This window comes from Brachionichthys hirsutus, chromosome 5 (genome assembly GCF_040956055.1).
Source record: "Brachionichthys hirsutus isolate HB-005 chromosome 5, CSIRO-AGI_Bhir_v1, whole genome shotgun sequence".
NCBI classification, from domain to species: domain Eukaryota; kingdom Metazoa; phylum Chordata; class Actinopteri; order Lophiiformes; family Brachionichthyidae; genus Brachionichthys; species Brachionichthys hirsutus.
This window is the reverse complement of record NC_090901.1, coordinates 1,948,131-1,975,651: the sequence shown is the minus strand read 5'-3', so window position 1 is coordinate 1,975,651 and position 27,521 is coordinate 1,948,131. Positions and strand designations below refer to the sequence as shown.

Genomic DNA, 27,521 nt, shown 5'->3' with positions numbered 1-27,521 from the left:
TCTTCAATGTGGATCTCTTTATAAATATTTTGAAAGGCAACTGAGCTCTCTGTTTGGAAAATGCATCCTCTTCCTCATTTACTGTATCTGCAAAAAAATGTCAGAGACCTAATTGATGACGGGATAGAGGTAGAGTGGGGAGGAGGGAATAAATGAAGCTTTCACTAATCAAATGGTTTGTTTTGGTTTTGTCTTCGGTAAGGAAGATCAGACATTTTGATGTCCAATCTCATCAATGCAGGGAAGGAGGTCGGCAGACACTCTGGGCCCAGAGAAGGAGAATGGATGCATCTTCAGTGCAGGGCCGAGTACAGAATGTTAATGCAGATGTGATGTAATGTTATTAGGGATCTGCGGATAAACATACATAATTTAGAAAATAAAAGCAGCCAGAGTAAAAGAGGGATGGTTTCCATCATTTCTCTTTCACTGGCTTTATATGCTGCCCATTCTTCATCTTTCTATCCATCCGTTGCTCTGTTTCAGGGCAGGGGTCAGCTCTCTAGCACCATTTTAAGCGCTCGTTCAATGTTCATGCGCTGTCCAACTCTTGTCACTCCCAGCTCTGCAAAGTCATCCTTGGTTAGAGCTGGGAGGTGAGAGCCTTCGATCTCATGTTCCTGAAACCCTGCTCTGTGCTCCCCCAGATTGATGCTCTCCAGCCAGTCTCCGACATCGTACTTATTCCAGAGGTGGAGGGGTTTCTGGTGGAAGGGCCGGAGAGCTAATAGTGGTGAGCCCAGCCTAGGGGAATGGGAAGGTGATGGCGATGGGGAGCGAGAGCGGGAACGGGCGCTGGAGCTCCTCATTACGAAACGGACCTCTTTAGGCTCCTGCGGTAGGCTGAGGCTAGAGGACTTAAGGATGGTTTGTGGCGGTGCAGAAGGTGAGGTTGGTAGACCAAAGCTTGTATATCGTCCTAGAGGGTCACCCCGATCAGGTGAACCTGAGCCGGGGCTCGGGGCGCGTCGAGTGACGGGGTAGCGGCTGCCGGGGCGGATGGTGTATGTCGTGCCATAACTTCTCTGAGAAATGGTGTGGAGCTCGCCTAGGCTGCTGAAAAGTCTGGTGGAGATAGAGACAGAGCAAAGGTTTCAGGAATGCCAACAGCAACAATGAAGTTGAACATAGTGGAAACGAAAAGGAGAGGTTTGGGTTATAGGACGAAGGAATCACTGCAAGACCTTCTACGGTTAGAGTAGACTGGAGGTTAATACCGTTAGACGCGAAAGATTTCGCTGTCATAGCAACATCAAATCAGCAAGCTGCAGAGTCTTCTTTATGGGCTTTAATAATTATCTATAAGTTTGACAAATTATTTTTTTTTTACTACTTAATCATGAAATTTCAGGTCGGAGCTTTTTATACACTCAGAGCATGTCAACATCACTAGAAAGACTTTTTCACTAATTCAACCCAAGAGTTGTTGAGGTATTCTCTACACTTCCCTGATTATATATTATATATATATTATATATATATATATATATATATATAAAATATATCAAACAGAGTTAGCATTTTACATTACATTTTAATCTTGAGATAAGCACTAACCGCAAATGCAGTCAAATAATTTTAAAATATCTGACAAATAGACTGTAAACATGCACAACCACATGTGTCTGCGTGACACACAAAAGGACGAAGACTCTTCTTTATTACAAGCACACGTATATAGAGGAACCAGAAGGGTCTTTATGTTTTTAAACTTCAGTCGTAGGTTCACAAAGTATTGTCTTTTATATGCAGCTGGTTCTCGCTTAACGAGTTACTCATTTAACGCTGACTCAGAGTTACGACAGGCTTACCAAAATGTTAAAGTATGTGTTTAGCAGCAAAGAATCATTGTTGCGATGAGCAGAATACTTATGAAAATCTAAAAGATCTTTCGACCACCCAAAATGTCGGCCAAGTTGTTGGTCAACGGGTTTCGTTTAACAGCGAAATCATATAATTCCCAACATTTTAGGAACATAAAAATAAACCAACCAACTTAGTCGTACCAAAATTACTCTGGTGCCTCTCTTAAGTATAAAATTCCTGTTTTATCTAGCTTTTAACATCTGAAATACTTTTAAAAAATGAATAGAAATATACACTTTTACAGCAGTATGAAAATGTGTCCTTTAATCATTACTGTACTGATATAATGGAGAAAAAGATGAAAATAATTTGATTAAGGCTACCCAAGACTAAGTTGGTGGAAGAAAAGAGGAGCAGAGACGTTTGAATGTTTGTTGTTGCTCTTTTACTAGTGCATGTACGTAACGATTTAAATGCACGTTTTCCCTGTATTGTATTTACGCTGAACCTTTGACATCCGTGAGATTAGTGGTGTGATAGAAGCAACGGCACGGCAGTGCAAAGGTTGGAAAAAATGTCAGGCTACAGGGAGCTAACAGATATGAGATATGTGATATGAGCTCCATGCACACTTACACAGTCGTCCTGCCATCCTGGATGCACAGTCAGTTCTAGACCAATCAGACCAGAGCAGCAGGGCGGAGCATGCAAGGTGAGCAGAGAGAGAGAGAGCAATGGGAGAGAATGTTAGCATCACTCCATGAGGCGCAGCCTGCAAACCAGACTCACTGACTGCGTCCACCAACTATACTGTCTTTGACATGCATTACGCATATGTGTGTGTGTGTGTGAGAGAGAGAGAAGGAGACTTATTGAGTGTGGCTGTGAGTACGTGTGTGTATTCGTGTGTGTGTGCGTGCTTGCGTTCATTTGACATTGTTATTGCTGTATGAGCATGACAAAGACAGCAGAGTCAGCTTCAGCGCTGGAAGGACTGGCCAGTGGGCTACATGAAAGAGAAATGAGCACACTATTCACATCACTGTTCACAAACACAGAAAAATAAACAAACAAATAAGTGAATGAACAAATTAAAAGGTAGGCACATGTCCCTCGACCTTTGTGGTTTCTTTGGCAGTTTTTCAATAATGAGGACTAAAAGAGATATTTTACTTCTTAGCAAACATTTATGTTTATATGTTTCATGTATCTATTATTACAAGCAGTGGTTTTCAATTGGCACGTAAGGGATATATATGTGTGTGTGTCAAGTAAAATAAAATCAAAAATATATTTTATTGTGTACTTGTTTCTTTTAGAGTAAATTAAGAGACCTACAGTGTCCGATAACCAAGACAGACAGGGACCATGTCCAACTTTAACACAAGCACTGAAAAACAAAACAAAGTTATGCAAATTACATAAAGAGAGAAAAACAGAATATCAAAGAGCACAACTGAAATCAAATGAAAATCACAGGTTTCTAAACCACCCAAAGCTATGATACAGCGCGTGATCACGGTGCTCGAACAAAGTGGACAGATGTGGAAGCAGGTGTGTTTTTTAAAGGGATCAAATGAGGCACACATTAGATGGTGGGCACAAGACGAATTACAGTTAAGGGCACTGGGATGCCTACGCTGTGTAACATATAGACACGCAGGTGAGGAGAATCAAATGCAGAGGCAGAGAAGGAAAGAGAAATAATGGTGTGTCATAGCAGAGATAAATCAACAAGCCCAATGAGGAGTGAGTGTTATTTTTGTCTTTCACGTGGCTACCCTCTCCATCAAAGTGTCGTGATGTTGTTAACAGTTAACTTGTCATTAGCGGTAACTCATTGTCTTGATCAATAAGAACCATCGAGCTTTTCAACCAAAACTATTTAATATTAGTACAATACCGGTAATAAGACACGTAATTCGAGAAGGTGTGGAGCTATATAAATTCTGAAAAAAGTTTTGAAAACGCCTCTTTAGGAGTTAATTCAACGCTGGTCGTTTTGCTGTGAAGCAGAAGATTTCTGTTGACATCAAACTCCGCTGTCACGCCTGCGCAGAGTTCAATTACAGTTACAAAAGCCTGTCAAGCGGCAACAGCCAGTCAATAACAAGCAGCTCTGAGTGCTTCCATTACTTCTCCAAATATGTAACTAATTAACTAACACAACACTGGACAAAAAGGTGAGGCACTTAGGCTTCAGTTGTGAGAAGTTATTCTAACATCTTCTCAGTCACACATGCTTCTCTTCACATCTTTCAGCCTCTTTCAATCTGCAGTGGAGTACAGTGAACAGAATGGATGTTTATTCATCGCTTTTGAAAGCCACATTTTGAAATTCCATTTTAGGCACTATTATATTTGAACAACTTTGCTCCTGTAAGTTTCTTTACAAATTAAAACACAATAAATTATCGGGAAATACAAGAGTAGCACTTGAAATGCCAGGTGTTAAGCATCTAAAAATACAACTGAGCCGAAGCAGATTATCGTTTCCTTGAGGAAAACACACCTGAATAGGTGGACAAGATGCCATCTATTTGACAAATAGAGCATATGGCACCTCAGAAAAGGTCAGGACATTTTCCTGTTGCCATCAATTCAAAAATCAAGAGTGAATGGTATTAACACGGCACACCAATATATTTAAGTCATGTTCAAATACTGTGAAAATACATCCTTGATGTGATCGCATATATTAGGAGGATAAAAAACTACAGGTTCTGGTCTTGTCTTGTTTATAGCAGAGCTGTGGCTATTAGGATGTCTATGTAATATTTGAACATGGACTTTGGGGAAAGCTCAAGAAAAAGCAGCAGAGGTAACAACTAACAGGGTTATAGTTTGGAATCATGAAGGGACAGTGAGTGACAGATGAGGTAAGACCTCAAAAATGGCATGCCTCCAAACCCTGTTACTTTGTTTGCACCTAAATTTGGTGATGCAAATGAGGTAACAAATATTTAAAAGGAAAAACAGGAAACAAATAATTATTTTGTTTTAATGAGATTTGTTAAGTTTCTTAGGAATAAAAAAAAACGTTTACCCTATTGCGAAACCCTTAAGGTTTACTCTCTTCGGTTTCCTCATATCTGCAGGGATTTCAATATAAGATGAAGAACTTCATTGACGTTTCATGTATGGTATGAGAAAGAGAAACCCAACCTCCATAAACAAGTATATTATATAGTCTAGTGTATATATACACACACACACACATACACACACAATATATATATATATATATTTTATCTGACTGCCAAGACGGCTTTCACACCCTCACCTAAGTATTCTACACCTGACATTTTTATCATCATTTTCTTTTCAGGCAGTTGTGTCGATGACTATGAATGAATGAAACAACATCAATGATAGTGTCATTGTTAGGAACGTTTACTTTACGCTAACACTGCTGGTGACCTCTGATGTACTCATATACAAATACAATTACAGTGATTGTACAAGAATTTAGCTTATTTTACTCGCTCTCTAGGTATCCCTCTTTCCATAGAAATGTTGTCAGATTCTAATTGTAATTCTTTTTATTCAATATTTTATTCGTGCTTAAATACTAAGTGAAAATGTTTTTGCTTCAAACTCTCTTTCAGTGGGCTTGTTATAGAAAGAAACAGAAATGTGTATTCAAATATAGGAATAAACAGCCATATAAAATTATGACAAACAATGGAAGAGAGTTAAAAGCAGAGTCTGCAATTAAAAATATTGAGACTTGTCACTGGAGTTACTTTAGTTTGGTATCTGTGAAGTATCTGAACAAAAGAATGAAAGTTGAAATCATTACTTGTTTAAATTGAGTATGTGCTCTCTCAGTCAGGGCTAAATTCAAGCTGTGGGGCTCTTACTAGCTTGTATCTTACCTGGCACCTGTCACAGGTGACTTCCTGCCAGGGTCAAGTGATGGTCCCAGAGGTTCCTCTCCCAGTGACCTCGTGTCTTTATTTAGCTGCTGCAGACGGGAACTGAGCTCCCCGATAACAGATGGTTTTGATCCCTCATCTGCACCCAGCCCCAGTCCCAGCCCACCAAGGTTGCCCAAACTCCCAATACCAAACCCCAACCCTGGCCCACGAGGTTCCACTGGGTCCCCCCACAGCTTGGACCTCCGCTGAAAGAGGTAGCGTGGTTTAGTGAAGGCTAGTCCAGTCACTGAGGCTGAACCACCTAAGGGCAGCCCAGTACCCCCAGATGCAGCAGCAGCAAGGGCTGCAGCTTGTTGCTGAGAAAGCAGCTCGCTGTCAGAGCTCTGCTTCAGCAGAGGGTCCCTGAAGGTGACTGGACCTTTACTACCTCCAATATGAGACTTCAGTCTGGGCTTAGGAGGCACTGGCGGCTTGTCGAGCACAAAAGTCTGGCCGTCGGCGTAGGAGGTGTGCGTGGTGTGTGTGTCGGCAGGCTCGCCGCTTTCTGAGGACAATGTGGACATGCTAGAAACTGTGGAGACAGTGCTGGTGGTCTCAAGATGGTGGTCTCGCTCTTTGTCGCTGGAGCTGCGCGTGTCAGCCTCCTCCACGCCCGAGTCAGCTGCAGAGCCCGACTCGCCCACTGGTGGGGGCTCCAGAGGATCAGAGGGCTTCCCTGAGACAGCTGCTGCACTGGATGGAGGTGGGGGCTGGGGAGGCTGAGGCTGAGTAGGGGTCACAGTTGGAGTTGTTGGCGTTGTGTGAGTGTGGATTGTTGGTGTTGCAGGGGTGGTGGGAGAGGTTTCGGGTTTAGTTGGGGACACTGCTGGTACCTGTATCTGTGCCAGCAGCCCATTTGAAAACTCATCTGGAGGTGGAACAACTCCAATCTGTCGTAGCTCCTCTCTGGTTTCTTCATCACTAGAGGTCAACATTGCAGGTGGCAGGGTCACTGTGTAAGGCTCCACGTCCTCCTCGGAGCTTCCCTGAGCCAGACTCTTTTCTTGGGCTGGACTGGCAGGAGTTTGAGGCTGGGCCTGCAGCTGGGGGAGCGTAGGACTGGGGGATTTTGCCTGGGAACTTGGACTTTTGCTGGGCTCTGTGGACTTTGGGGCAGGCTTCTGTTCTAGTTCTGGACAAACGTCAGCCGCCTGACCATTACTGGTAGCATGTACCATGACTAGCCCTGCTGTCTTCTGCTGTGATGTATCCAGAATACTGATCAGCATACTCTTTTTGTCTTCTAGTCTCTTCTCCTCTTTCCTCTCCTCACCAGTGGTCTCTATTGCCTGTCGTAATGATACAGGTGATGTGACCCACTGCTGTTTGGTAGGCTGGGGAGCTAATATTGATGTCAGGGAGATTCCAACTCCATGCCCCACTGCTTTGGCGCTTTTAGGTGAGAAAGGCGGAGTTGCTGGTGCCCCCCCTCCAAGTGGAGACTCTTTGGTCTGAGGATCAATAAATATTCCACCCATGCGTACTCGCTCCTGTTTAGTCCTAGGCTCTGGGCTGCTCGTTGGGGACTGGCTTTGGGATGTCAGTGCCCTCTCCCTTGCGGCCAGCGCAAGAGCCAATGGAGAATTGGGGTCCAGAGGCTTTCCTGTGAGTGGATGAATAAAAGTGGTCCCACTGGGTGAAGGGCTCAGGGCCAAGGGGAAGGCAGGGGGAGGCAGCTGCCCCAGCTCTCTAGAAAGCAACCGTTCATCAATGGAGTGAGACTGAGTTAGAGAGGGTGCATCAGAACTTGTGGTAGCTGCTCCTTCCATGGTCCCTACTGAAAGGAAGACAGTGGATTTCCTCCGTTCTTCTAGGCGACGCTCGCGATCTTTCACTGCTCCAGCAATTGCAGCAGCAAAAGGGCCCTTACCATGAAACATCATCTCTCCCTGGGCACGTAAATGCTCTCGCTCAGCCATCAGTTGCTGCTGGTAGTAGTCTGCACGGCTGGTGTGTGTGTGCCCATGGGTATGGGGGTGTCGTCCTGAGGGTGAGCTCTCTCGGGAGTGGGCAGTTGCTAAGGCCAAACTAGCTTTTTCTTGTGCATCTTCCACCTGCAGTAAGACCAAAAACATGTTAAAGTCAAAGGATTATTGGCATTGACGTCAAAAATGTACAGCAGACGGACTCCATTTTGTAAACTACCTGTAGTTGTTTCACCAGGGGACTTTTCTTCCTCTGGGGCTTGGTGGGCGCATACAGACCAATGCTAAATTGACCAACATTAGCATAAGGGTTGTCAATAACCCGACCCTTCCTTTTGATTCTCTCAGGTGGAGTAGCAGCAGAAGGACGGGGGATTTCTGTAGGTTCTACAGGTAGATGAGAAGAGTCCTGCAGGATGATCATGGAGCGAGCTTTCTTTTGTCTCTCAATGTGCGTGGCCTGCCGCTGAGCAGCCTCATAAGGCAAATCCAAGGAGGAGGGCTTGAAGCTGGAGCGCCCCCCAGGCTCATGGCCCTGACTGTGGGTCCTGGATGGGGGAGGAGGGGGACAGAAGGCTGGGGGAGGACCGGTGTCTAGGTAGTAAGGAGGAGGAGGAGGAGCCATTTGCGGTGGTGGAGGGATGGAATGGGGCTGTGAGTGATCTCGGAGGCTGTCTGTCATAGAGGAACTGCGCGGAAACCTGTGCTCACCTGCAAGAGCAGACAGCCGATCCTCCTCAGTGGCACCTGATGAGGGAGAGGAGAAAAGAGATCATCTGGTGACAGGGAGGAAGCTCATGAAAAGGACCTTTTTTTAACAAGCCGTTAACAGAACTTCAGCTGCTCCAACAAAAAATACATTTATCCATTTGTAAATGTGTTAACTCACACACTTAATGTGTCAGGTGTCTCAAACGCAGATAAATAATACTGTAATAAAACATGTAACTACTTTTCCCCTTATTTAACAATTAATTCAATAGTCATTTAATGAGTACCGGTAAGTACCGGTATGCAGAATACAAAGAATGAAAGTACGCCTATATCTGCTTTTCAAAAGAGTTTCTCTACAACTGTTATATAAATCAGCACATTCTGGACATGTAACTCAGTTATATGTATTTTTAACATTTGCTTTTGGTAATGTTTTGTAATTTGTTCTTGCTTCACAGTTTTTTATTGTATTTTGCAATGCTATTCTTTGTGGAAGAAGTGATCCAATGCACAATGAAAATCAATTTTACTTCTTTATTGTATCTTTAATTTGACATGTGAATAGATTACCTATAAGCATACTGTACACAAGATCCACTGTCATTCACCTGATTTGAAAATGTACAGGATGGGTGATTGTTTTACCAAAAGACTTGGTCCTGGACATCCCCTTTGGTAGAGGAATGTGACCTCTCTCCATGCCTGGGTGAAGACCCCCATGCAGACTCATTCCTTGCCTCTCAAACAGTGACTGTTACAGAACGACATCAGTAAAGGTTTTAACACTTTCAAAGTTTCAGTAAAACTGTATTCTGAATAACATGAAATATTTTTGCACAGAAAATGTCAGGCAAAAATCCGCTCAATGTTTCAAAACGTTGTCCTGCCTCACTGCTTTGAGTATGTTAAGTGTAGGCCTGAGTCTAATGTAAGGCAACACAGTCTCACATGCGTAGGAGTGCTCACACTGATCTCTGCTGGTGTTATTCTCCTGCTGGTGGGCCGTGGCTTGACAGTGGCTGCTCTATAATCTGCCTCAGAAGGCTGAGAACGCAATATAGACTCCTGGGATGCCAACATCTCATCTAATCTCTCTGTTGAGAAGGAAATGAGGCAGAACTAAATACTGAGACACAAGACCAGGGAGACGTTGCGTCATCATTTCTGAAATTGCAAACATAATACAGTGAATACAAAGTGTAATTAAAAAGACATCTCCAAAATGTAGCTACAATCTAAAATGTGAGGTCACTGTCTATGAAATTGACAAAATCACTGCGCTACTTGATCACGCTTTCTTAAAGACCTCTAGTGATGACTACTAAGGGTGGAAAGAGATGGAGAGAGATAAAGAAAGACATATTTCAAGTGTTCTGCTCTTCTGATCTAAATCAATACTGCGTAAAATGTCAGCAGTGATAAATTATTTAGATTAAGTTCAGAGGCGTCTGTTTCTTGCTCCAGACTCACCTCCTCTTCTTCTCCGAGCAGAAGCTTGGTGGGGAAAGGATTGCGTCAGCAGAGGAGGGAAAACAGCAAAAACAAGCCAACAGAAATGACTATTTCTAAGTTAGGAGACAAACTAAGTTTGGATGACAAAGGGACAGTAGAAATCTGACAGAAAAGGAAGGAGATTGAAAAGTGTTTGGCTGCCAGGTATCTGGCACTCACCCAGTTCTTCTAACTCGGCAGTCATAGACTTAGAGCGCAGTGTCAGGGTAGTACTGGGGGCTCTCTTGGGTGGCGGGGGAGCTGTGAAAACAAGGCATGGTGTTGAGGATGAAGTTGAGGGGGATGAAAATCCTTTGGCTTTGCGACTCAGCGCTCTCCTGACATTCCCCAGATGGTCAATCCATCTCGTCTTCAATTTGATTTGGACTTCAGGTGAAGAAGATGCCTCATACTTCGTCTGGACCTTGCGAAGGCTGTGATTTGAGGTCAGCCTCTTCATGTTTTCTTCTCTTTAGGTTTGGTGGCTTGTAAATTTGTTGTCTGTTAGTCCTTGTGCAGGAAGAACTCCGATCTGTTGAGTCCTGTCAAGTCCAGATCCCTGTGATGCCCCTGCCTCTCTAAATCATTTCATTAAATAACAAGCAGCAGAGCATGTCCACCACAATAAGGACTATGAATAAAAACTGTGTGGCAAAAAGAAGGAAAAGGTAATCCATATTACTTTTAATATGCTGCCTGTTTTTGCAGGTGTGCATCAGATACAAACACACAGACACGCTTGGCTTACACACACAAGCATGTATTCCCACGTGCGGGACCACATCCAGATACAGAGAAACCTAACCCACGACAGAATGGCACGTGGCTTAACAGCCGAAGAAATGGCAGTAAATTCAACAGCTAAGAAAAATGTTGCATTGCAGAATTTATACCTCAAAACCCTGGGGAGCCTCCCAATTCTAGTACACCCCTGAGACAACTGGGTTATTATTATCTCACTCAAACCAAACTCCATCTTTAAATGCATCTACACAGTCAAAAACATGTAAAAACAAAATCTCAAACAGAAATGGTCACATGTCAAAGAATATTCTGCTTGATCTTCTGCAACGAGCTGGTATGATACGACCACGGCATGCAGCCGAAGAGAAAGCATAAAATCACATACAGAAGCAATGCTACAGTATGTGCTGGAGCAAATTCATGTTTCCTAATACTACGGCAACAATATAGTGAGCTGTAGCCCATTCTACATGGTATCAACCAATGCTAACACTCAATGCACCCCTGTAGAGCAGTCGATCTTGAAATCCCACAGATGCCCTGGTGGCTAACCACCAGGCTGTCGTTATCAGGTGCAGATCCAGTGTACATACGCCCTCCTCGGTAAAGTCCATACCAAGCATCTTCATTTCCTCACAAGTCTGCACATTCTGGTATACAGCAACAGGGATCGAAGGAGATGGAGGATGGAGATCCGAGAAAAGAACCGCGAGACAGAGTCAGAGAGAGAGAGAGAAAGAGAGCGAGGGAGAGATGCTTTTGCTGTAATATAATGCTTAATTCAAACTTGCAGTGCAGTTACCATGGCAACAATGGAAGGAGAGATGCCTTGCCTTGGTGCAGAGAATAAGCATTTTGGATATGTGTTTGCTTGCTGGTTTTTGTGTTTGATTGTATGTGTGAGCATGTGTCTGTACATTTGTGCAAAGTTGTGGCAAATGATGCAGAGCAGGTCCCGTTGGAGGAGCACTGTGCTGGCTGAGGGTGAACATGGCTCAGGACGAAAGAAACAGGAGAGAAGAATCTTGATCTCTCCCATTTCTCAAAAACAATAGATACACTGGCTTGTCTGCCTAGATCCGAATCACAATGCAGTAATATCATTAGCCAGTGCCTTTTCCGTCAACTGTACGTCAATTATTTTACCACCTACCAAATATCTGTGGTCTAGAGACCAGCAAGCTTTAATAGAAGAAGCAAGTACAATACTTGGGATTCCGAAAGACAAAAAATAACAACCACGAGCCACAAGCATCTGGCAGAAAGCTCGTCAATGTGGTATACAACATTTTGGGAACATGCTATTAAGCTATGGCAGATGAGCTCAATCCACTGAAAAGTTGTTACTGTTATTCAAAGCACCAAAAAGATGGTTAAGATGTGATTTTAATCAAAGGTATGCTACATTTTATTCTTCTTCGTTCTTCTTATTTAGGCATCAGCCATACCAAGTAGTGATGAAACTAAAATACAAGAAGAATAGAGAGATGGGTTAACTAGTAAAAGGAGATAAAGACAACTTGACTGATAGAAACAGAGAGGAGTGACCATCAGGTCTCCACTTGCAGGGTTTAGCTAATAAGGTATTATCCCAATGAAACTGGGTCAAGCCCATTTATCATTGTCTCTGTATCTGTAATTTAAGAGGTGCACCCACTTCACACACACACACACACATGCGCTCGCATACAGTTGTAGTATACACAGTCCTGAGGTCATAGTGGTAGGGCTGTGTGGGAGCTCTATAATTGTGAGTTGTGGTTGGCATGGAAACCACATGAATCTACAACAGGGAAATACGATACCAATCTCCTTGACAATAGAAGCATAATTATCCTAATCTGTACATTACATTAATTAGGGTGAAAAAAGGGAATCATTGTAATTGAGACATCCTGTAGGAAATAAAATTCTGGCTTTATATATCCCTGAATACTTTTAATAAAGAATTATAATAAGAAGTGGAAAATATTCTGTTTAAATTAATATTTATTCTAATTCATGTGTGAATTAGTCCTTGAGCCATGTGGTGCTCAAGAGAAGAAAACTGATTTCTCGTGACTTGAAAACATTAGAAATATAAGCATTACATTTTGGGAAATATGAATCATGATGGCGAGAGGGCAGAGAGGTGTGTATGCCATTCATCTGGTCTTTACCTTTCTTGCGCACAACCTCGTCAGATTCAGGTTTGCGTGAGACAGACACCACCTTCATCAGCAGCCTATTTCCCCCTTGGCGGATCAAGGACACCACCTGCTTATGGCCCACCTTCACCACATTCACTCCATTGACCTGAAATAGCATACACAAAGATACAGTAGAACGAGCATGTCAACAATCCTGCACACGTCAAAAAGTTACCAGATTAAATCAGAGAAGGATTTTACACACGCTTCAATTTCATCCTGATTGATTCCTAGCAACCAATTCATCATTAGAAATGTAATCATCATTTTTTATACAGTAATTTATCTGCAAATATTCATATTTGTAGAAAATGTGTGTGTGTTATATCCACAAATGGATCACAGTATCGTACCTCGCAGAATTGCAAAAAAGAAGTGAAGTTCTGTCCTTGATTACCTCAATAAGAAAGTCTCCTGTCCTCAGACCAGCCCTCCAGGCCACTCCCTCCACATCCACAGACTCCAGGTACTGAAGGGCAGGGAAAGCTGGGGTGGGACTGAACTCCTCAATGGGTGTCTCAGCTGAGGAGGTGCAGGAGGAAAACCACCAAGGACTGTTCACTAAATTCAGTCTGTAGCTGCATAGTGTCATGTAAGGGTATTTCATGCATAACTCCAAACACACACACAAATGTACAGTACACAAGCACAATTTGATAAATGCATATGCTCCACCCAAAGTCCATTTAATATTGGAATGAATCCAGTTAAAGCACTGACACCTCTTAGGGGACCATTATGTGAACGACAGTGTGTGTGTGTGTGTGTGTGTCTTTGTGTGTGTCTTTGATGGTGGGCTACTCAGGAGCAAAAGACAGAGTGCGTAAAAGAGAGTGGGGTGGGACAAGATCCATAGTTGTGAGTGATGGAGCAGTAACGCACATTCAGGCTCCTGGCAAGGTGCCTGAGAGGGGTCGCTATGGTAACCAGTTCGAGCTGGGAGAGCTGGCACGTGCACAACCAAAATCAGTGTGTGGCTACGGAGATGAGTGGAGAGGAGGTGTCAGATGAAATTGAAATAGGTATATAAGAAGAATATTTGGAGAGGATAATAGGCAGGCAGGATGAGAAGGAGGTGGAAGAGAGTGAAGAGGAATGAAAGGACAGACAGAAAAAAGATGACAGAAATAAAAGAGGAAGGGAGAGAGGAGTGTCTCCACTAAAGCTGAACAGCATGTGTGGGGAACAGATGGAACAGCCTGCCGACAGCTCAGCCAAGGATGACGCCACCAATGGGGCGTCATGCACATGCGCGCACACACACACACACACACACACAACATCTGAGTGCATTGGAGTGTAATGTTGACTGAAACTGGTCGTGTTGTTGACTCAAACAGAAGCAATACAGACTGAGTCGCACTCTCTGATCAACAAACAGTTTCTCACAAATAAAATGTTGAAAACAGGTAGTGGACATGAATGTGTGTGTGCTCGTGTCTCACCTTTGGCTCCCCGCAGGACAAAGCCAAACCCCTCATTTTCTTTCTTCTGTAAAACAGCATTTTTCTCCTCTATGATATAGTCGCTGTGAAGTAGAGAGGTGAGGGAGAGCACGCGTGAATCCAACAGCATCATCACAGAGAGAGGGGGGGGGAGCTCAGGACAATTAAAAAGGCTGGTCAGAGGCATACACAAGTGGGACAGACAGAAACACGCGCACACGCACACACACCTTTGGGTTAGACTAGTAGTTTAAGATAAAAACAGAGTTCTTGTGTCTGAGATATCTTTGGGATAACAGCAAATCAATATTTTGGCTTTTCCCTCAGATGTGACTGGAACTGAAGAAGTTATGAAGGGCTTCACCTAAAGAACGGGACAGAGATGACTTAGATACAGGTTTAACATCGCCTGCTTTGTGTGTAGAAGAGTGGAAGCTTTAAGATGGCGTTAATGCATGCTACTCCACATATGCAAAAAAAATTTTTTTATCTTGCCAAGCCATGCATCTGTGTAAAAAGCCTGAACACGAAACCCAAAGCATAGCAGTTAGTAAAGTAGCTTCTGTAGCAAAGCAAATATCAGCATCATTTAGACTACACATTTTTCTCATCCAAACCAGGAAAGATTAGTTAAACTGTGATGGCTTTAATTTACATTTATGACCGGATAAAGAAAAATACATCTCAAACAACTCTATTTGATCAATTAAACAGCAATTTAAATATAAAACTTGAAACATAAAGTAACGCATTATAAAGGGGACACACTTTAAATGCAAATGGTATCACAAAACAATCATTAGCATTTGAAGTCAGTGAATTACCGGTACTTGTATTTTCCCACCGCACCTTGACTGAGGACCGAGCTTCAGTCTTTCAGCCTGAACACCTCAATCGAAACGGAACTTTTATATTTTTCTTAACTTTTTAGCTTTGTTAGGCAACCGGTTACACAGGTGAGGCAGATGTAGAGGGTGAATATTCAAATTGTAGCCCAGTGGGTGGCTGCGATATCCATTAGCGTTCACCCTACTCTTCACATCACTCTATGAGACTTACCAAGGCAATTCAGAATCCCTGCTGCTGCTGCTGGAACAAACCTTTCTGCAGGAGGGAGGTCAAAGTGTTTTTGTTTCATAAAAAGCTATCTGTTCAATTGTATAGAAATTATTATGCATTGAACACTGTGCCAGGTGTCATGACAACGATGTTGTAGTGTTTTTGTCTCATGTGCTTTAACATTAGCACCATATGCAAACTGACTGTGTGGAATCTGTTTGCTTACATGAAATCTACAGTTCAGTTCTTCTGTTCTACAGTCTACCGTTCAGATACTCACCTTGTACATTGTATGAAGAAATGTGATGCTAATACTCCAAACCTGAAGCTATGGCACCAAAAGTGACATTTGATCCAAATATACGTAGAATGCAAGACCCTAACATTTCATGGAAAACTGAGAAAGTGGGTCGTAACAATGCCTGTTCAGATTAACTCGGCATAACCAAGTGACACACAACGTTTATCCACATGTGTGCAGGTGGAACATATATTATAGGTTACATGTGTGTGCACCTTGTAAGGACAGACCAATTTCATGTGCATTTTACTGTTTGAACTCAGTGCACTAGCAGTCTCATGCCATTTGGTGGCAGCAGCTCCATGACTCCCCAACACTGACACAGACTTCATCACCCCTGTAGATTCCATATCCTGTACATACCATTAGCATGCCAGCTAAAAGCAAGAGGCTGTACCTGTATGAGGTGAAGTTGTCATATGATCCCACAGTGTAGTGTCTGAACAGTCTCTTTGTGCGGTCCTCTCGGGTCTCTGTAAAACACATTGAATGTTTTGAAACCAACAATCTTCTGCCTCCAATATTATTCTATCAACTTGAAAAGCTACAAAATGTAAAAATATTGGGTCAAAATCTAATCAGAATGTATGTGTTACACCTGTCACGATTCTGCAGTGTTCAAAAAGAAAGACAAATTCAACTTGAAAGAAATCATTATTCTCGTGTCATCAAAGTGTTGAATTTAACATTTATATAGTGATTTAAAGGAGAAATCAGATATATCAAGCTATATATCTTGTATGACGATAAAGCCTAAAAGTATCATGATATTGGTTATAGGCCATATCTTGCAGGGTATTGGGGGGGGCTGAAAGCGCAGGCAGTGCCAAACGGCTCAGCGGGAATGACAGGCAGAGGGGCAGAGCGTTGCAGGTTATATAGTCTGTCAAATTAGCAAGGTGTGTTTCATGGCAATGAAGGATAATTAAGTCTTTCACGTGAGTATTTCATGCACGGCAGTGCAGCTCAAATAAAGCTATCTTGCAGGGTTCGCGCTATTTTCTGAAGTAGTACCATGTGCATTCAAGGTGTTAAATATTCTACTTTGATGGCTTTATATGCCTTGCTCTTAACATAGAATCAATGGTCCATTTTACACAGCCTGTTCAAGGCAGGAACGTTCTGTATTTGTTGTGCCTCCTATGAATGGTAAAAAGGTGGCATGGTGGTAACTGCTGTGCCACTTCTTAGGTAGACGCGAGGGTAGTAGAACTGAATTGGGGTTAAATTCATGGGGGGTAACATTAAAGATAACGTTTCATGTACACGAATGACAACTGGGAGATTTAAACAGCAGGTAATGGCAGTTAGCAGAGAAAGAAAATGGGGAGAAAGCGCAAGGTTTGGGAGGTACTTTTCTTCTGAATGGAGGATGAGATAAACCGCCATGTAACAGGAAAGGAAAAATATTTTACAAAATGTGTTTAAACTACATGTTTAATTGCTCACTACTCCCCAACACTGCCAAGGAGAGGCTCTCTTGGGGACCTCCCTGTGATTTTCTTAGACTAAAGGGATCCTGACAGAACTGTAATTTAGGAAAACATCAGCATTTATTCCTGCAGAGATAAAGGCCTCCTCTACGGGAGTGAGGGCATAGTTGAGTACCCCCAACCAGAGGGCATCTTCCTTTTGGCACCCAGTTTCCTGTAGCTGTGTTTAAAGGTGTGTTGGTAAGATGCCGAGGTCATGATGTTATGAAAACATTGCAAGCAGCACACAAGTGTTGCCACCTTTCTTTCCCTCAAATCGGACAAATCAAATCAGTTTATTTTGCTGTCTGTGATGCCAAAAAGAATCCCAGTGAGTTAAAATAAATAAATAAAGCTACCTGCAAAAAAAAAAAAGAGGCGCACACACTGTGTTTTACAGTGCAAGTATGTGAAATGCGTCTCATTTATCACAGCTGTCTTATTTTGTATAGCCCGGGAGGCGGAGCAGGTAAAGGAAGGGCCCTGATAGCATCCTGATAACCTAAATTCCACTTCCATCTATTACACTCATACACAGGGAAGGATCAGGAGACATAGCAAAATGCATACAGTATAAGTGGAGGTCATTTTTTGGCATCATAAAACAAAGAGAAGCATCTTCAAATCTGCTGCAGAGCTGCAACATCTGGGTTGGAGCCGATCAGACATATTGCTAGTTGTTGCCATTTGAAACCATGCTGGCAGTTGTTTGGCTATAGACATGCTGAACAAGCCACAACAATACAAATCAAGGAAGAATACATATACCAAAGTAAAGAAACAGGAAATAATATGGCAGTAGCGTTAATTTCGCTTCAAGAATAATATGAAGAATGATTGTCTGTGAGTGGGCATTAGGAGGCGGCCTTGCAGTGTGGCTTAACAAGGGAGATCTGGAGAGAATGGCATTTTCATTAGTCTGTAGACACCACTGAAGTAAAGGCAACCTTTGAAATACAATGTGTCACACAAAAGACCTAGAAAGGAAGAAATTGGTCAAAGTACAAAGCTGTGTGTGTGTGTGTGTGTGTTTTTTTTTAAAAGGTCTTCAATAATGGGTAAACATATTTGAGAACCATTTCTTCAGCTGCCACTGTCTCTATTGCAGTGAGTTTCTGCAATTTCCTGTTGCAAAGGAGGCAAGAAATTCCACATTTCGACTGACAACAAATGTATTTGATATAAAAAGGGAAGTGTCAGGGATTTAAGAGTTTTACATTTTAAGGATGGTTGTCATTTATTTATTTATTTTTACTGCAGAGCTCTTAACGTTTGTGTCACCAACCAATCACTATACATTTTCATGTCATCTCATTTTTGGACCAAGTAACAGAGAGGTGTCATTATCAATATTATCAATAACCTTGAGAAAACTATACAATGAAAACATAGAAACCTATTGAGAGTAAAGCAACCAAAACCTTGTAGCAAAAGAAAATAATTCATTTAGCCCTTTGTGTAGACTTACAATGGATTTGTTACTCCTTAGATTCAGCGGGGAGGAGCTGCAGCAAGCAGGCAGACATGGAGGACAAGGATGTCATACCTTAATTTTTCATCCTCATCTTCTTCTGTCTATTCTTGATTTTCTATTAACGATTCCTGAATGGAAAACCTTCCTTTCTCCTTCCTGAATAACAATTAGTCATGCTCACAATAGGCCAGTTAAATGAATGAAAAGTCAGTACAAAAGAAAAAACTAAAAGAAATAGCTTTTTTTTTTTAATCTGTTCTGTTCATATTGTGAATTCAAATGAGCTGCGAGTAATATTTTGGAGGTGACGGATAATATTCAATATAAAATGTGACAAAACCTAAACTGTAAGAGCACATGCCATTATCTTTCATAAACATATGATGCAAAACTAAATTTGTTAATCATGCTTTCTGTTTATAAATAGTTATGATAAGAAAACTGTAGGGTAGTTAATTAGCTGTGGAGGGTGTCAGGACTGAGTGAAGCATGGTGAAGAAGAGATTGAAAACATTTACAGCAGAAAGACAGGGAGGACGGATAGAAAACAGATTAAACAGCAGAGAGAGGAAGAGAGAGAGGCTGATCGATGACAACTGACAGTCTTTTATTCCATCGGTCTCTAGTGACTTCTGTAACTATACGTTTTAGAGAAACGCAAACTCTCGCTTGTAAATCAAAACCTGTTTTGATCCAGTACGACCCGCTTTGTTCCCGGAAATAACTAGTTGATGGATTTCCTTACTACAGGTTATCTAACAAAATACCATTGAACGTCATGCAATATGACAAAATACAATTTACATTGCATGCGATATGACTAAAGAACCATCCGTTCGCTCTCTAAAGAAGTACGGGCATGAGAACAATACACAGAGTTGGGATAGGGAGTAACTTACCCCAGTACAGCTCACGACATGTGGAGTGTGGTGGTCCTGCCTTGATGACCGTTACCACCCCGTCTATTCTGCTACACAGCACAGGCAAATCTGAAACCATGACTGGACAACAGTCCATTTCTTTCCTCTAACCTCCTCCTTAAATCTTTCGCCAGACGGTTTTCAGTCCAACCGATAGAAGAGTCAGGTACGACCATCCTTTCGTCATTACCTACAGAGGATCTTCAACACTATCATTTAACATTCTCGACTTCATTTTCCTTTTCAAGGTCTCTATTGTGACAGTCGAAGGCTTCCTGAAGGAGTAGCAGCACTGAAGACTGTATTTTATTGTCCCAATCTGTTTCAGCCTCAAGCAAAGACCTCCAGCATACATTCTACATCTTTCTTCCTCAGCTGTCTGTCTTTCTCTGTCTCCTCTTCCTCGTCCTCATCGTTGGTTTGCTGTAGTGTCTTCAGAGAGCTCGTTGTTATCTTGTAAGTGGCGGAGGCTGAGACCAGCTGCTATAAATAACTCTGCTCTGCCAAATTGGAACCTTTGAATAATTTAGTCATATTTAGACAATAAGACAACTAAACTGGCTTTTCAAACAATGTGACAACTCATCTCGACATGTCTGCTAAGGAAGGTCAAGACAAGCACTCTGGTGCACACAGTCTGAAATAAACAGGTATAAGAAAGAGGTAGCAGTAAATCTCAACCTGGATGACAAAGACTAGATCCTCAATGTCAACGATTGAATGAATCAGCAAGCTTCTATGAAACTTAACCTATAAATAGCCTTCTGGATTAAGGCTACTAAACGCTTAAGCCTAAAGGAGGATTTGTGTAAATATTTTAAGTAAATTATATTCTGCGTTTGTGAACAAAATAAAACATATTTATTTGTTCTTTCCGGTGTTACTGCAGGACACTTCATGCAGACAAGCCATTTATCCATCAAGCTTTATACAAACTGTATACCGTTACTAACAGTCAGTTAATAACAAATCTTTGAACTGAACTGATCAGAATTATTAATATCATTTTTTTTCATAAATTGCATTCTCCAACTCAACGGGAGAAATCAGGGAGTGTTGCTGTAAAAGAGATGACGGGAGCTCAAGTGAAATATAGAGGATGAGAAAACAGGGACAACCTGGCAGGCGTGTAATTACTCATGCCCAGTCAGGAGTTCTTTATAGCTCGGCTCTCCCCTTTTCTGTCTGATCTTCAGAGGAAGAGAGATGGCTCAACATACTCGACTGACAAATGATTAAAAATACAGATAGTTGCTATTGCTCTAATCAAAACAAACAAACATACACACACACACCGAGAGATGTGTTACTGCAGGACTCCTCATGAACTGTCAGTCCATAACACCGACTCAGCTAAATTTCAATATCAGTCATGTCACCCAACCTGTGGTTTATAGCCCCCCCTCTAATAAAATGGACTAGTTGGCCATGCTAATCTATCTGCGGACTCAACACAGCAGACAGACAATAACTGGAGGGAGAACATGTGCACACGCACTGCTCTGTGAAACCAGAATTTGCACACCGACTCCCCCATTTTACAAGTCAGAGAGTTCATAACTGAAGTCATGATTTGTCTGCAATCTGGCTAGTGTGGACAACGTTACTGCACCATGACAGAATCTACCAGGAAGTAGTTTGTGATTGCAAGGGGCATGCTTTTATGTGTTTGTATGTGTCCTGTGAGGACATTAAAGGTACAGAGTGAATCAATCTGAACAGTCAGACATAAAAAAAACAATTGCTGATTTGCTGAGGTCATTCACAACAAAATAAGGACAAGAACCAGGGCCTCAATTAGGAGACACTGTGGCTCATTGTGATATATATATGACTTCCATGTTGAAATGAATATTTTATGTATTTCACATTTTATTTTTGCCAAAAATAATTCTGCTAATTCTGTCTTGAAACTGAACTAGATGATGACTGATTCATGTGACATGAGTGGGAGATTCACCACTCATTCACCACTGTTTGGGGAAATCTGCTGATGTTTCAACCGTTTTGACCAGGAGACGTTTGGTGACAGTCCGCTGCACCATCTCGATATCCCTCTTTGCCTTCCCTTTACAAGCCTCTGTCCATGTCAGTCTCAGCTGCTGCAGCAACGTTGATGTTTAAGCATTCTAGGGGAGTGCAGACACACTCCAAAACTTCTTAATGGGCAGGATAAAAATAGCTCAGGCTGGATCTGACTGGGCTGATTCATGCGGCTGTGAGTCATTCAACTGTGCTGCGGTGTGAGGAGACCAAGTGAACAGAGCGGATACAAAGAGAATTTATAAGTTTCCATGCTTGTATGGATATCAAACGATTGCAAAGATTAGGCATTCCTTATTCCATCACAGAGTGAGATCATTTGCATAGAGATTCTGAGGCTGCAGGGTGCCAAGAGAAAAATTAAGACACATAAACTGCAAATCTGAAATGTTACAAACATATTGCTGTTTGTTTGGGTGTTTTTCAGATGGAGAGCTGATCCAAACAAAATGTTGCCAAAACATTGACAGTATGATTGCTAAAAATTATGTAACCCCTGCAATTAGCCCTGCATCGTTACAAAGGGACCAGCAGTGCACATAATTACTCTCTTCATTAACATAAACATGGGTAAATATCTACTATTAACCAAATATAAAGGTCAAGAGCATATATTCAGCATTGCAGATTACATGTGTACATACCCAAGCATACATAAGCCATTTGTACACAATCAGAAGGGTTTCACAACCGTATCAACTATTGATGTATTTATTATTTCAATCCATGGACTTTTCAACCTCATATTCTCCATTTATTGCACACACGCTCTTATTTCCTATTCGTTCCTCTTAACCTCTAAACATAGTATTTGTCTTTCCTCCCACTCTCGGTCCCCTCCAGCACTTGTTTAATATGAAGTGCTGGCAGCAGTTGGCCTTCAAGGCAGAGGGAATGAAGTGTGGTGACAAATCACAGCTGAGAGATTCACTGATGGTTTAAACTAAGCCTTTTTCCACATGGTCACCTCCTTCCTTTCTCTTTCCCCTTCGCTCTGTCTCGAGCTGCCTTTTCCCACCCCCTCTCGCTTCTCACACTGAAACAAATTTTTCCAATCATACAATGTTTCGTTCTTTCCCCCATGCCCACCATAGCTCTTTCAAAGCTGGCAGAGAAGGGAGCAAAGGGATGGAGTCGGAGATAGACAAAGAGGGATAGCACTCACAGAGTCACGGCTCATGGGTAATACTGGCAGAGAAAAAAGAAAAAGAAAGGGGGAAAAGCGGCAGTATTTGGGTTACTGAATTGTAGACAGAACTGTCTTTCCTGCTTTACTAGGCTGAGACGTATTTCCCTAACTGTCAGTGACGCCTCAATGATTGCCTTTGGATAATAAACTATCTCTCTCTCTCTCTCTCTCTCTCTGTGTTACTGTGTTATCCTGCATTGTTGTTGTATCACTGTTGATGAATCTGAGGATGAGGTTACCTTTGAAATGCTTCAGCAGGTTTTGAAATTCATGAATACATCAAATTTAATTAATTAATTATAATTTAATCAGCAGTTGCATAATAATCCAGACAAACCAACCAAGCAATGGACACAGAAGAAAATATGGTCCATGCAGCAATAATCAATATGTATCGAAGGAACAGCATCAACAGATGAAGTGATATTGGAAAGGATTTTTATCCAAGTCCTTGACAAGGTATATGAGAGGGGTCTCCAGGATTTACGAGTGAGTTGGGCCCAATATGAGGCCCATCTTTCTTCTTTCCTCTCCTTGTTTTTTTTCTCTCGACCTCTCTGAAAGACATGTTCCGCCATTTCCACTGTGCTGTCCTTTACCGTATGCTCTGCCATCCATCTGCCTTTATCTAACCCTTTCGTTTGCACATTCCCCTATCTTTTTCTTACAATACATTTAAATAGGGTATTTTGAGATTCCATCTTTATATCATTGCTTCATGTCTGTCCAAAAGTAAACCCAATCCCTCAACAACCCTTTGAAAAGGGAGAGGGCTACAATTGCTCAAGAAATCAGTCTCAGGAGATGCAAGACAAACACAAGTTAGGGAGATGTTTTCATACTTGCTACATTTAATACATTTTCTCAGACAGTGACCATTTATATCATTAATGCCTCAGATTAATGTGTCCAAGTCCACATCAATGGAAATATGTCATCTGTAAATCAAGGGATAATGTGTGCAGTGATTCCAATAATCTGCTGTAATCCAACTGTAAGTATTTACTTAAATCATTAAATTATTCATCATCCAGTATTTTTTTTAATGTAGACAATTATCCAGACAAAATAATTTTGAAAATATTGCCTTTTAAACAGATTTACAGTTCTAATGCTGTCCTCTTTCATGATGTCAACAACGATGATGATGATGATTATTATTATTGGTTGGACATTCCTGGACATTCATAATGCTTTCCATACCTGTTTTTTTTTTTACACCCATCATATTTCTTTGTTACTAAAGCAACATGTTAAGATTTAAGAGAAATATTCAAATTACTAGGATATGATCAATTTTAAGAAAAATGGCCAGGAATATATGCTAGAAATATATAAATGGAGGGGATAAATGGATATGCTTGTTTGATTCAGGGGTGTCATCTGACTAGCACATTCGGATCACTGCAGGATAAGCTGGGAATTGTTGCTGGCTAATACATGAACTATCTGGCTGAGGATGTTTCCACTGCTTCACATAAGTGGCAAAAAGAATATTGATCGATTCATGTACCATATTCATATTTTTTAGTTTTAGGGTAATTACAATTCATTTATGTAATAATTATAAAAACTAATTCAAGCATTTTGAGAAAAAACATTGTTAAATCCATGATTTGTGTCCATATTTATCATGATTTGGTGGCATATGGGTGTGGAATAATAAAGTTTTCTAATTTGAGATTATCTAATATAAGATAAACATGCATTTTGGCTGTCATTTTAGTTCTTTTGTTTGCTTATTTCATATTAATCCATGAACAAAAACTTTGACAACATTTAAAAAGGACTTTCCTTTTCAGCACCATGGACAGAGATAGGGTCAAAACAACATTGGCGGTAATGCAGATGCCTTACCTAATCGTGGATCATACTGCCTCATCTGAACTTCTTCCACATAGTCTGCTGGGAACCAGCCAGTTCTTCCTTTGACCGTGCCTTCCCAAAATCCTCCTTCCCCTATACTTAGAACTGGCACACAGAGAAAGGGTAGTAAGCAACTCAGTTAGTCAAATATTAGATTATCATAAAACAAGTCTAGATGTCATCATTGTGTGAACCTGGCAGACCCTTGAAAAGAAAACACAGAAGGACAAAGGGCCACGTGGCAAAGTAAAGAATTAAGGTTTTTATATTCTGGGTTCATGGATTATAATGGAGCGTGGAAAGGAAATGGGAGAGAGAGACAGATAAAGATTTTTGTTTCACAAATACACAGGAATAATGATACAAGACAGAACATATTGGTCTGTACCTAATGTACCGTACAGAGGTGCTTAGGAAATATGGGCTTTAATGTCTTTCTTTCAGTGAAAGACTTTCACATAAAAAATATAGAGAGAGGCAGTCTGAGATATTCAAATGTAAAGGAAAAATGTCAGAGAAAAAACATACGAGCCTACGAAATGAAGCAAGAATGGTTAAAGAGAAACACGGGGCGAGAAGGACAAAGCGAGATTCCTTTTACGTTCCGCTGTGGTAATTACAGACAAATGTAGAGTTGATATTGATCTTCCCCGAAGGACTCAGGCAACATGTTCATTTTTACAAAATGCATTACACACACACACACACACACCACTGAGCTCTCCAGACGGAACTGAAGCTTTGCCTGAACAAGCCCTTCTTCTCAACTGGTTGCTGGGATACAGTGGTATGATGTTGCAGACCGTAGCCAGGCTGCTAAATGAGGTGATGTGAGCTGGGACACGAGAAGAAGCCAACTGAATTCCACCTTAAGTGACATTATAGTAGTATTAAATGCCAACCAATATATTATTAGTTGAAGGACTTTAACATTTCACTTTGACACCATATTATTTCCTCTAACATAAAAGAAAATCTTATTTCTAACACGGTCAACCCAGACGGACACAGAAACACAAAACACAGAGAGACAACTGATGGTGTTGACTCTTCAGAGACTCTCCAACGGAATAGAGAAGCCTCAACCTCAACCTCAATGGGGATGATCACCATCAGCTGAGAGACAGTCACATGCGCACCCAATGGCTCCTGATGAACAAGGAGACTTAGATTCAGTCTCTGTCCATACCAAAACAATAAAAACAAAGAAATATGAATTAAAACGCAACTTTGTTCAACTCTCTAAGTAGGTCTATTGGGTCTTAACTGAAAAGCATTACACTCCATAATGCAATCAACACTCCAGCTGGGCACCACATTTCCCCTCTGCTGCAACAACAACTGGTCAGGCCTGTCATTACTCCGGCACTGAAGAAGTGAGTTGCCACACGCTGATTCATAATCACTTCTGCAGGATAACCAGAGAGCAAAGACACAGCATATGTCCCCAGGCCTGAACACACACGTCATTCCACACATGGCTATAGACAGTTTTTTGCTGTCCTCTAGAACAGCATCAGTTTGTCTCAATGGTTGACTCTCACAAAGGTGATTCCGTCTCTAATCTGAAGCTTGATGTGTTTTTATTAACGTCATGAATTTATGCTCCTTTTAGGGTTTAGTTAGTTTATTCTGCACGTTTCTTTTTCTTTTGGGTAAATCTTTAGGATCTTACAGGTGAACATCCAATGAGAATGACATGTATGCTTGATTGTGTAAATAATTATATGGGCTTGCCAGTGAACAGATCTTATTTACAAGAAGTAAGTAGTAAATAAGTAAATAATTTTAAATTTTCTTTAAAACAAATCAATGTTTTTGAATTGTGTTGGTAAAAAAGTGTGTGCATGTGCATGCGTGTGTGTACACACATGCTGGGGCATGCCTGTTTCTTTATAATGTCTGACCTTGGTCTAGTAAGTCACAGTAACTGATTTAAAAATAGCATCAGTGAGCATGCAGAGCTATTTATACTCTGCCTGCAAGCTTCGATGCATCCTTTCTTGACTATGTGTGTAGCATATCTCATTTTAATTCTTGCTTTGCTTTGCTCCACTGCTTTGAGCTGACTCACTCATTTTTGCCTTCTCTGATTGCGCGTTTGAGTGTATGACAAGTCAACAAACAAAGGCAGACACATGTAAGATTACAGAGAATGGGTGCGAGGAAGGGAGAATGCTTGGAATAACTGATATATTTCTCACAGGTAATACTGGGACTCCTGTATTTTTCCTGCAGGAACAGACAAAGACTGCAGCTGTGCTGCAAGAGGCTGATGGCTTTCTGCCACTGATGCACTCACACTTATTCAGATAGGGATGCCATGGAACACTTGCCAAAGCCAAAATACATCTTGATTTCCATAAACCACTGGGACCGGATTTTATATTGTATCGTCTGTAAACAACACAGATAAATTGTGGCTCACCAGCGACACTATCCATGAACCAAACATAAATATTGGAATTTATTTTTAAAGGATGAAGAGAATAGTAATATGATACTTGCATGATTAGTCGTTCTCTTACAGCTTTGTCATGGCACCACTGAAAAGCTTGTCTATCTCGGTGCTGCATTCTAATAATGCTTTGCATTTAAGTGATCCACGCTAATATACATTCGTTGTCATTTTTCCACTTTTTAACTGAGTGTTTAGGCAGCGATAAATTATTCATCTTTCCAGTGACAGACAGTAAATTTTACAAATGCATACTAGAGACACACTAGCATGGAAACACAGTGAAACAGATCAAATGGATGGCAGCGGTTTGTTAGGTAATTGGTAAATGTTGTTGTGCTGTTGTTAATGAGTTTACACAGACATTTAAATGGTTCAAAAGAGGAGCTGTGTGACAAAACACAGGCTACCTTAATTTTTACTATTCCGTTGCTGCTCCCTGCTGTTCATTCCATTCCCAGTGCTCCGCATGTCCATTTGCTCTGTTTCTCTTCAGTGACAGTCA

The 27,521-nt window shown here is 41.4% G+C and overlaps 1 protein-coding gene across 1 annotated transcript in view; it reads right to left on the bottom strand.

The window, feature by feature from the left end:
* Window positions 1-494: 494 nt before the first annotated feature.
* Window positions 495-27,521, bottom strand: part of shank3a (SH3 and multiple ankyrin repeat domains 3a) — a 73,957-nt gene continuing 46,930 nt past the window's right edge. The window contains exons 14-25 of the mRNA XM_068739053.1: window positions 24,550-24,663; window positions 15,992-16,067; window positions 14,235-14,317; window positions 13,187-13,311; window positions 12,760-12,895; window positions 10,037-10,117; window positions 9,836-9,859; window positions 9,332-9,459; window positions 9,011-9,116; window positions 7,872-8,398; window positions 5,685-7,780; window positions 495-1,065 (exon numbers count right to left, since the gene is read on the bottom strand). Of these exons, the coding sequence (XP_068595154.1) occupies window positions 495-1,065; window positions 5,685-7,780; window positions 7,872-8,398; window positions 9,011-9,116; window positions 9,332-9,459; window positions 9,836-9,859; window positions 10,037-10,117; window positions 12,760-12,895; window positions 13,187-13,311; window positions 14,235-14,317; window positions 15,992-16,067; window positions 24,550-24,663 (4,067 nt within the window). The remainder of the gene's footprint in view (window positions 1,066-5,684; window positions 7,781-7,871; window positions 8,399-9,010; window positions 9,117-9,331; window positions 9,460-9,835; window positions 9,860-10,036; window positions 10,118-12,759; window positions 12,896-13,186; window positions 13,312-14,234; window positions 14,318-15,991; window positions 16,068-24,549; window positions 24,664-27,521) is intronic.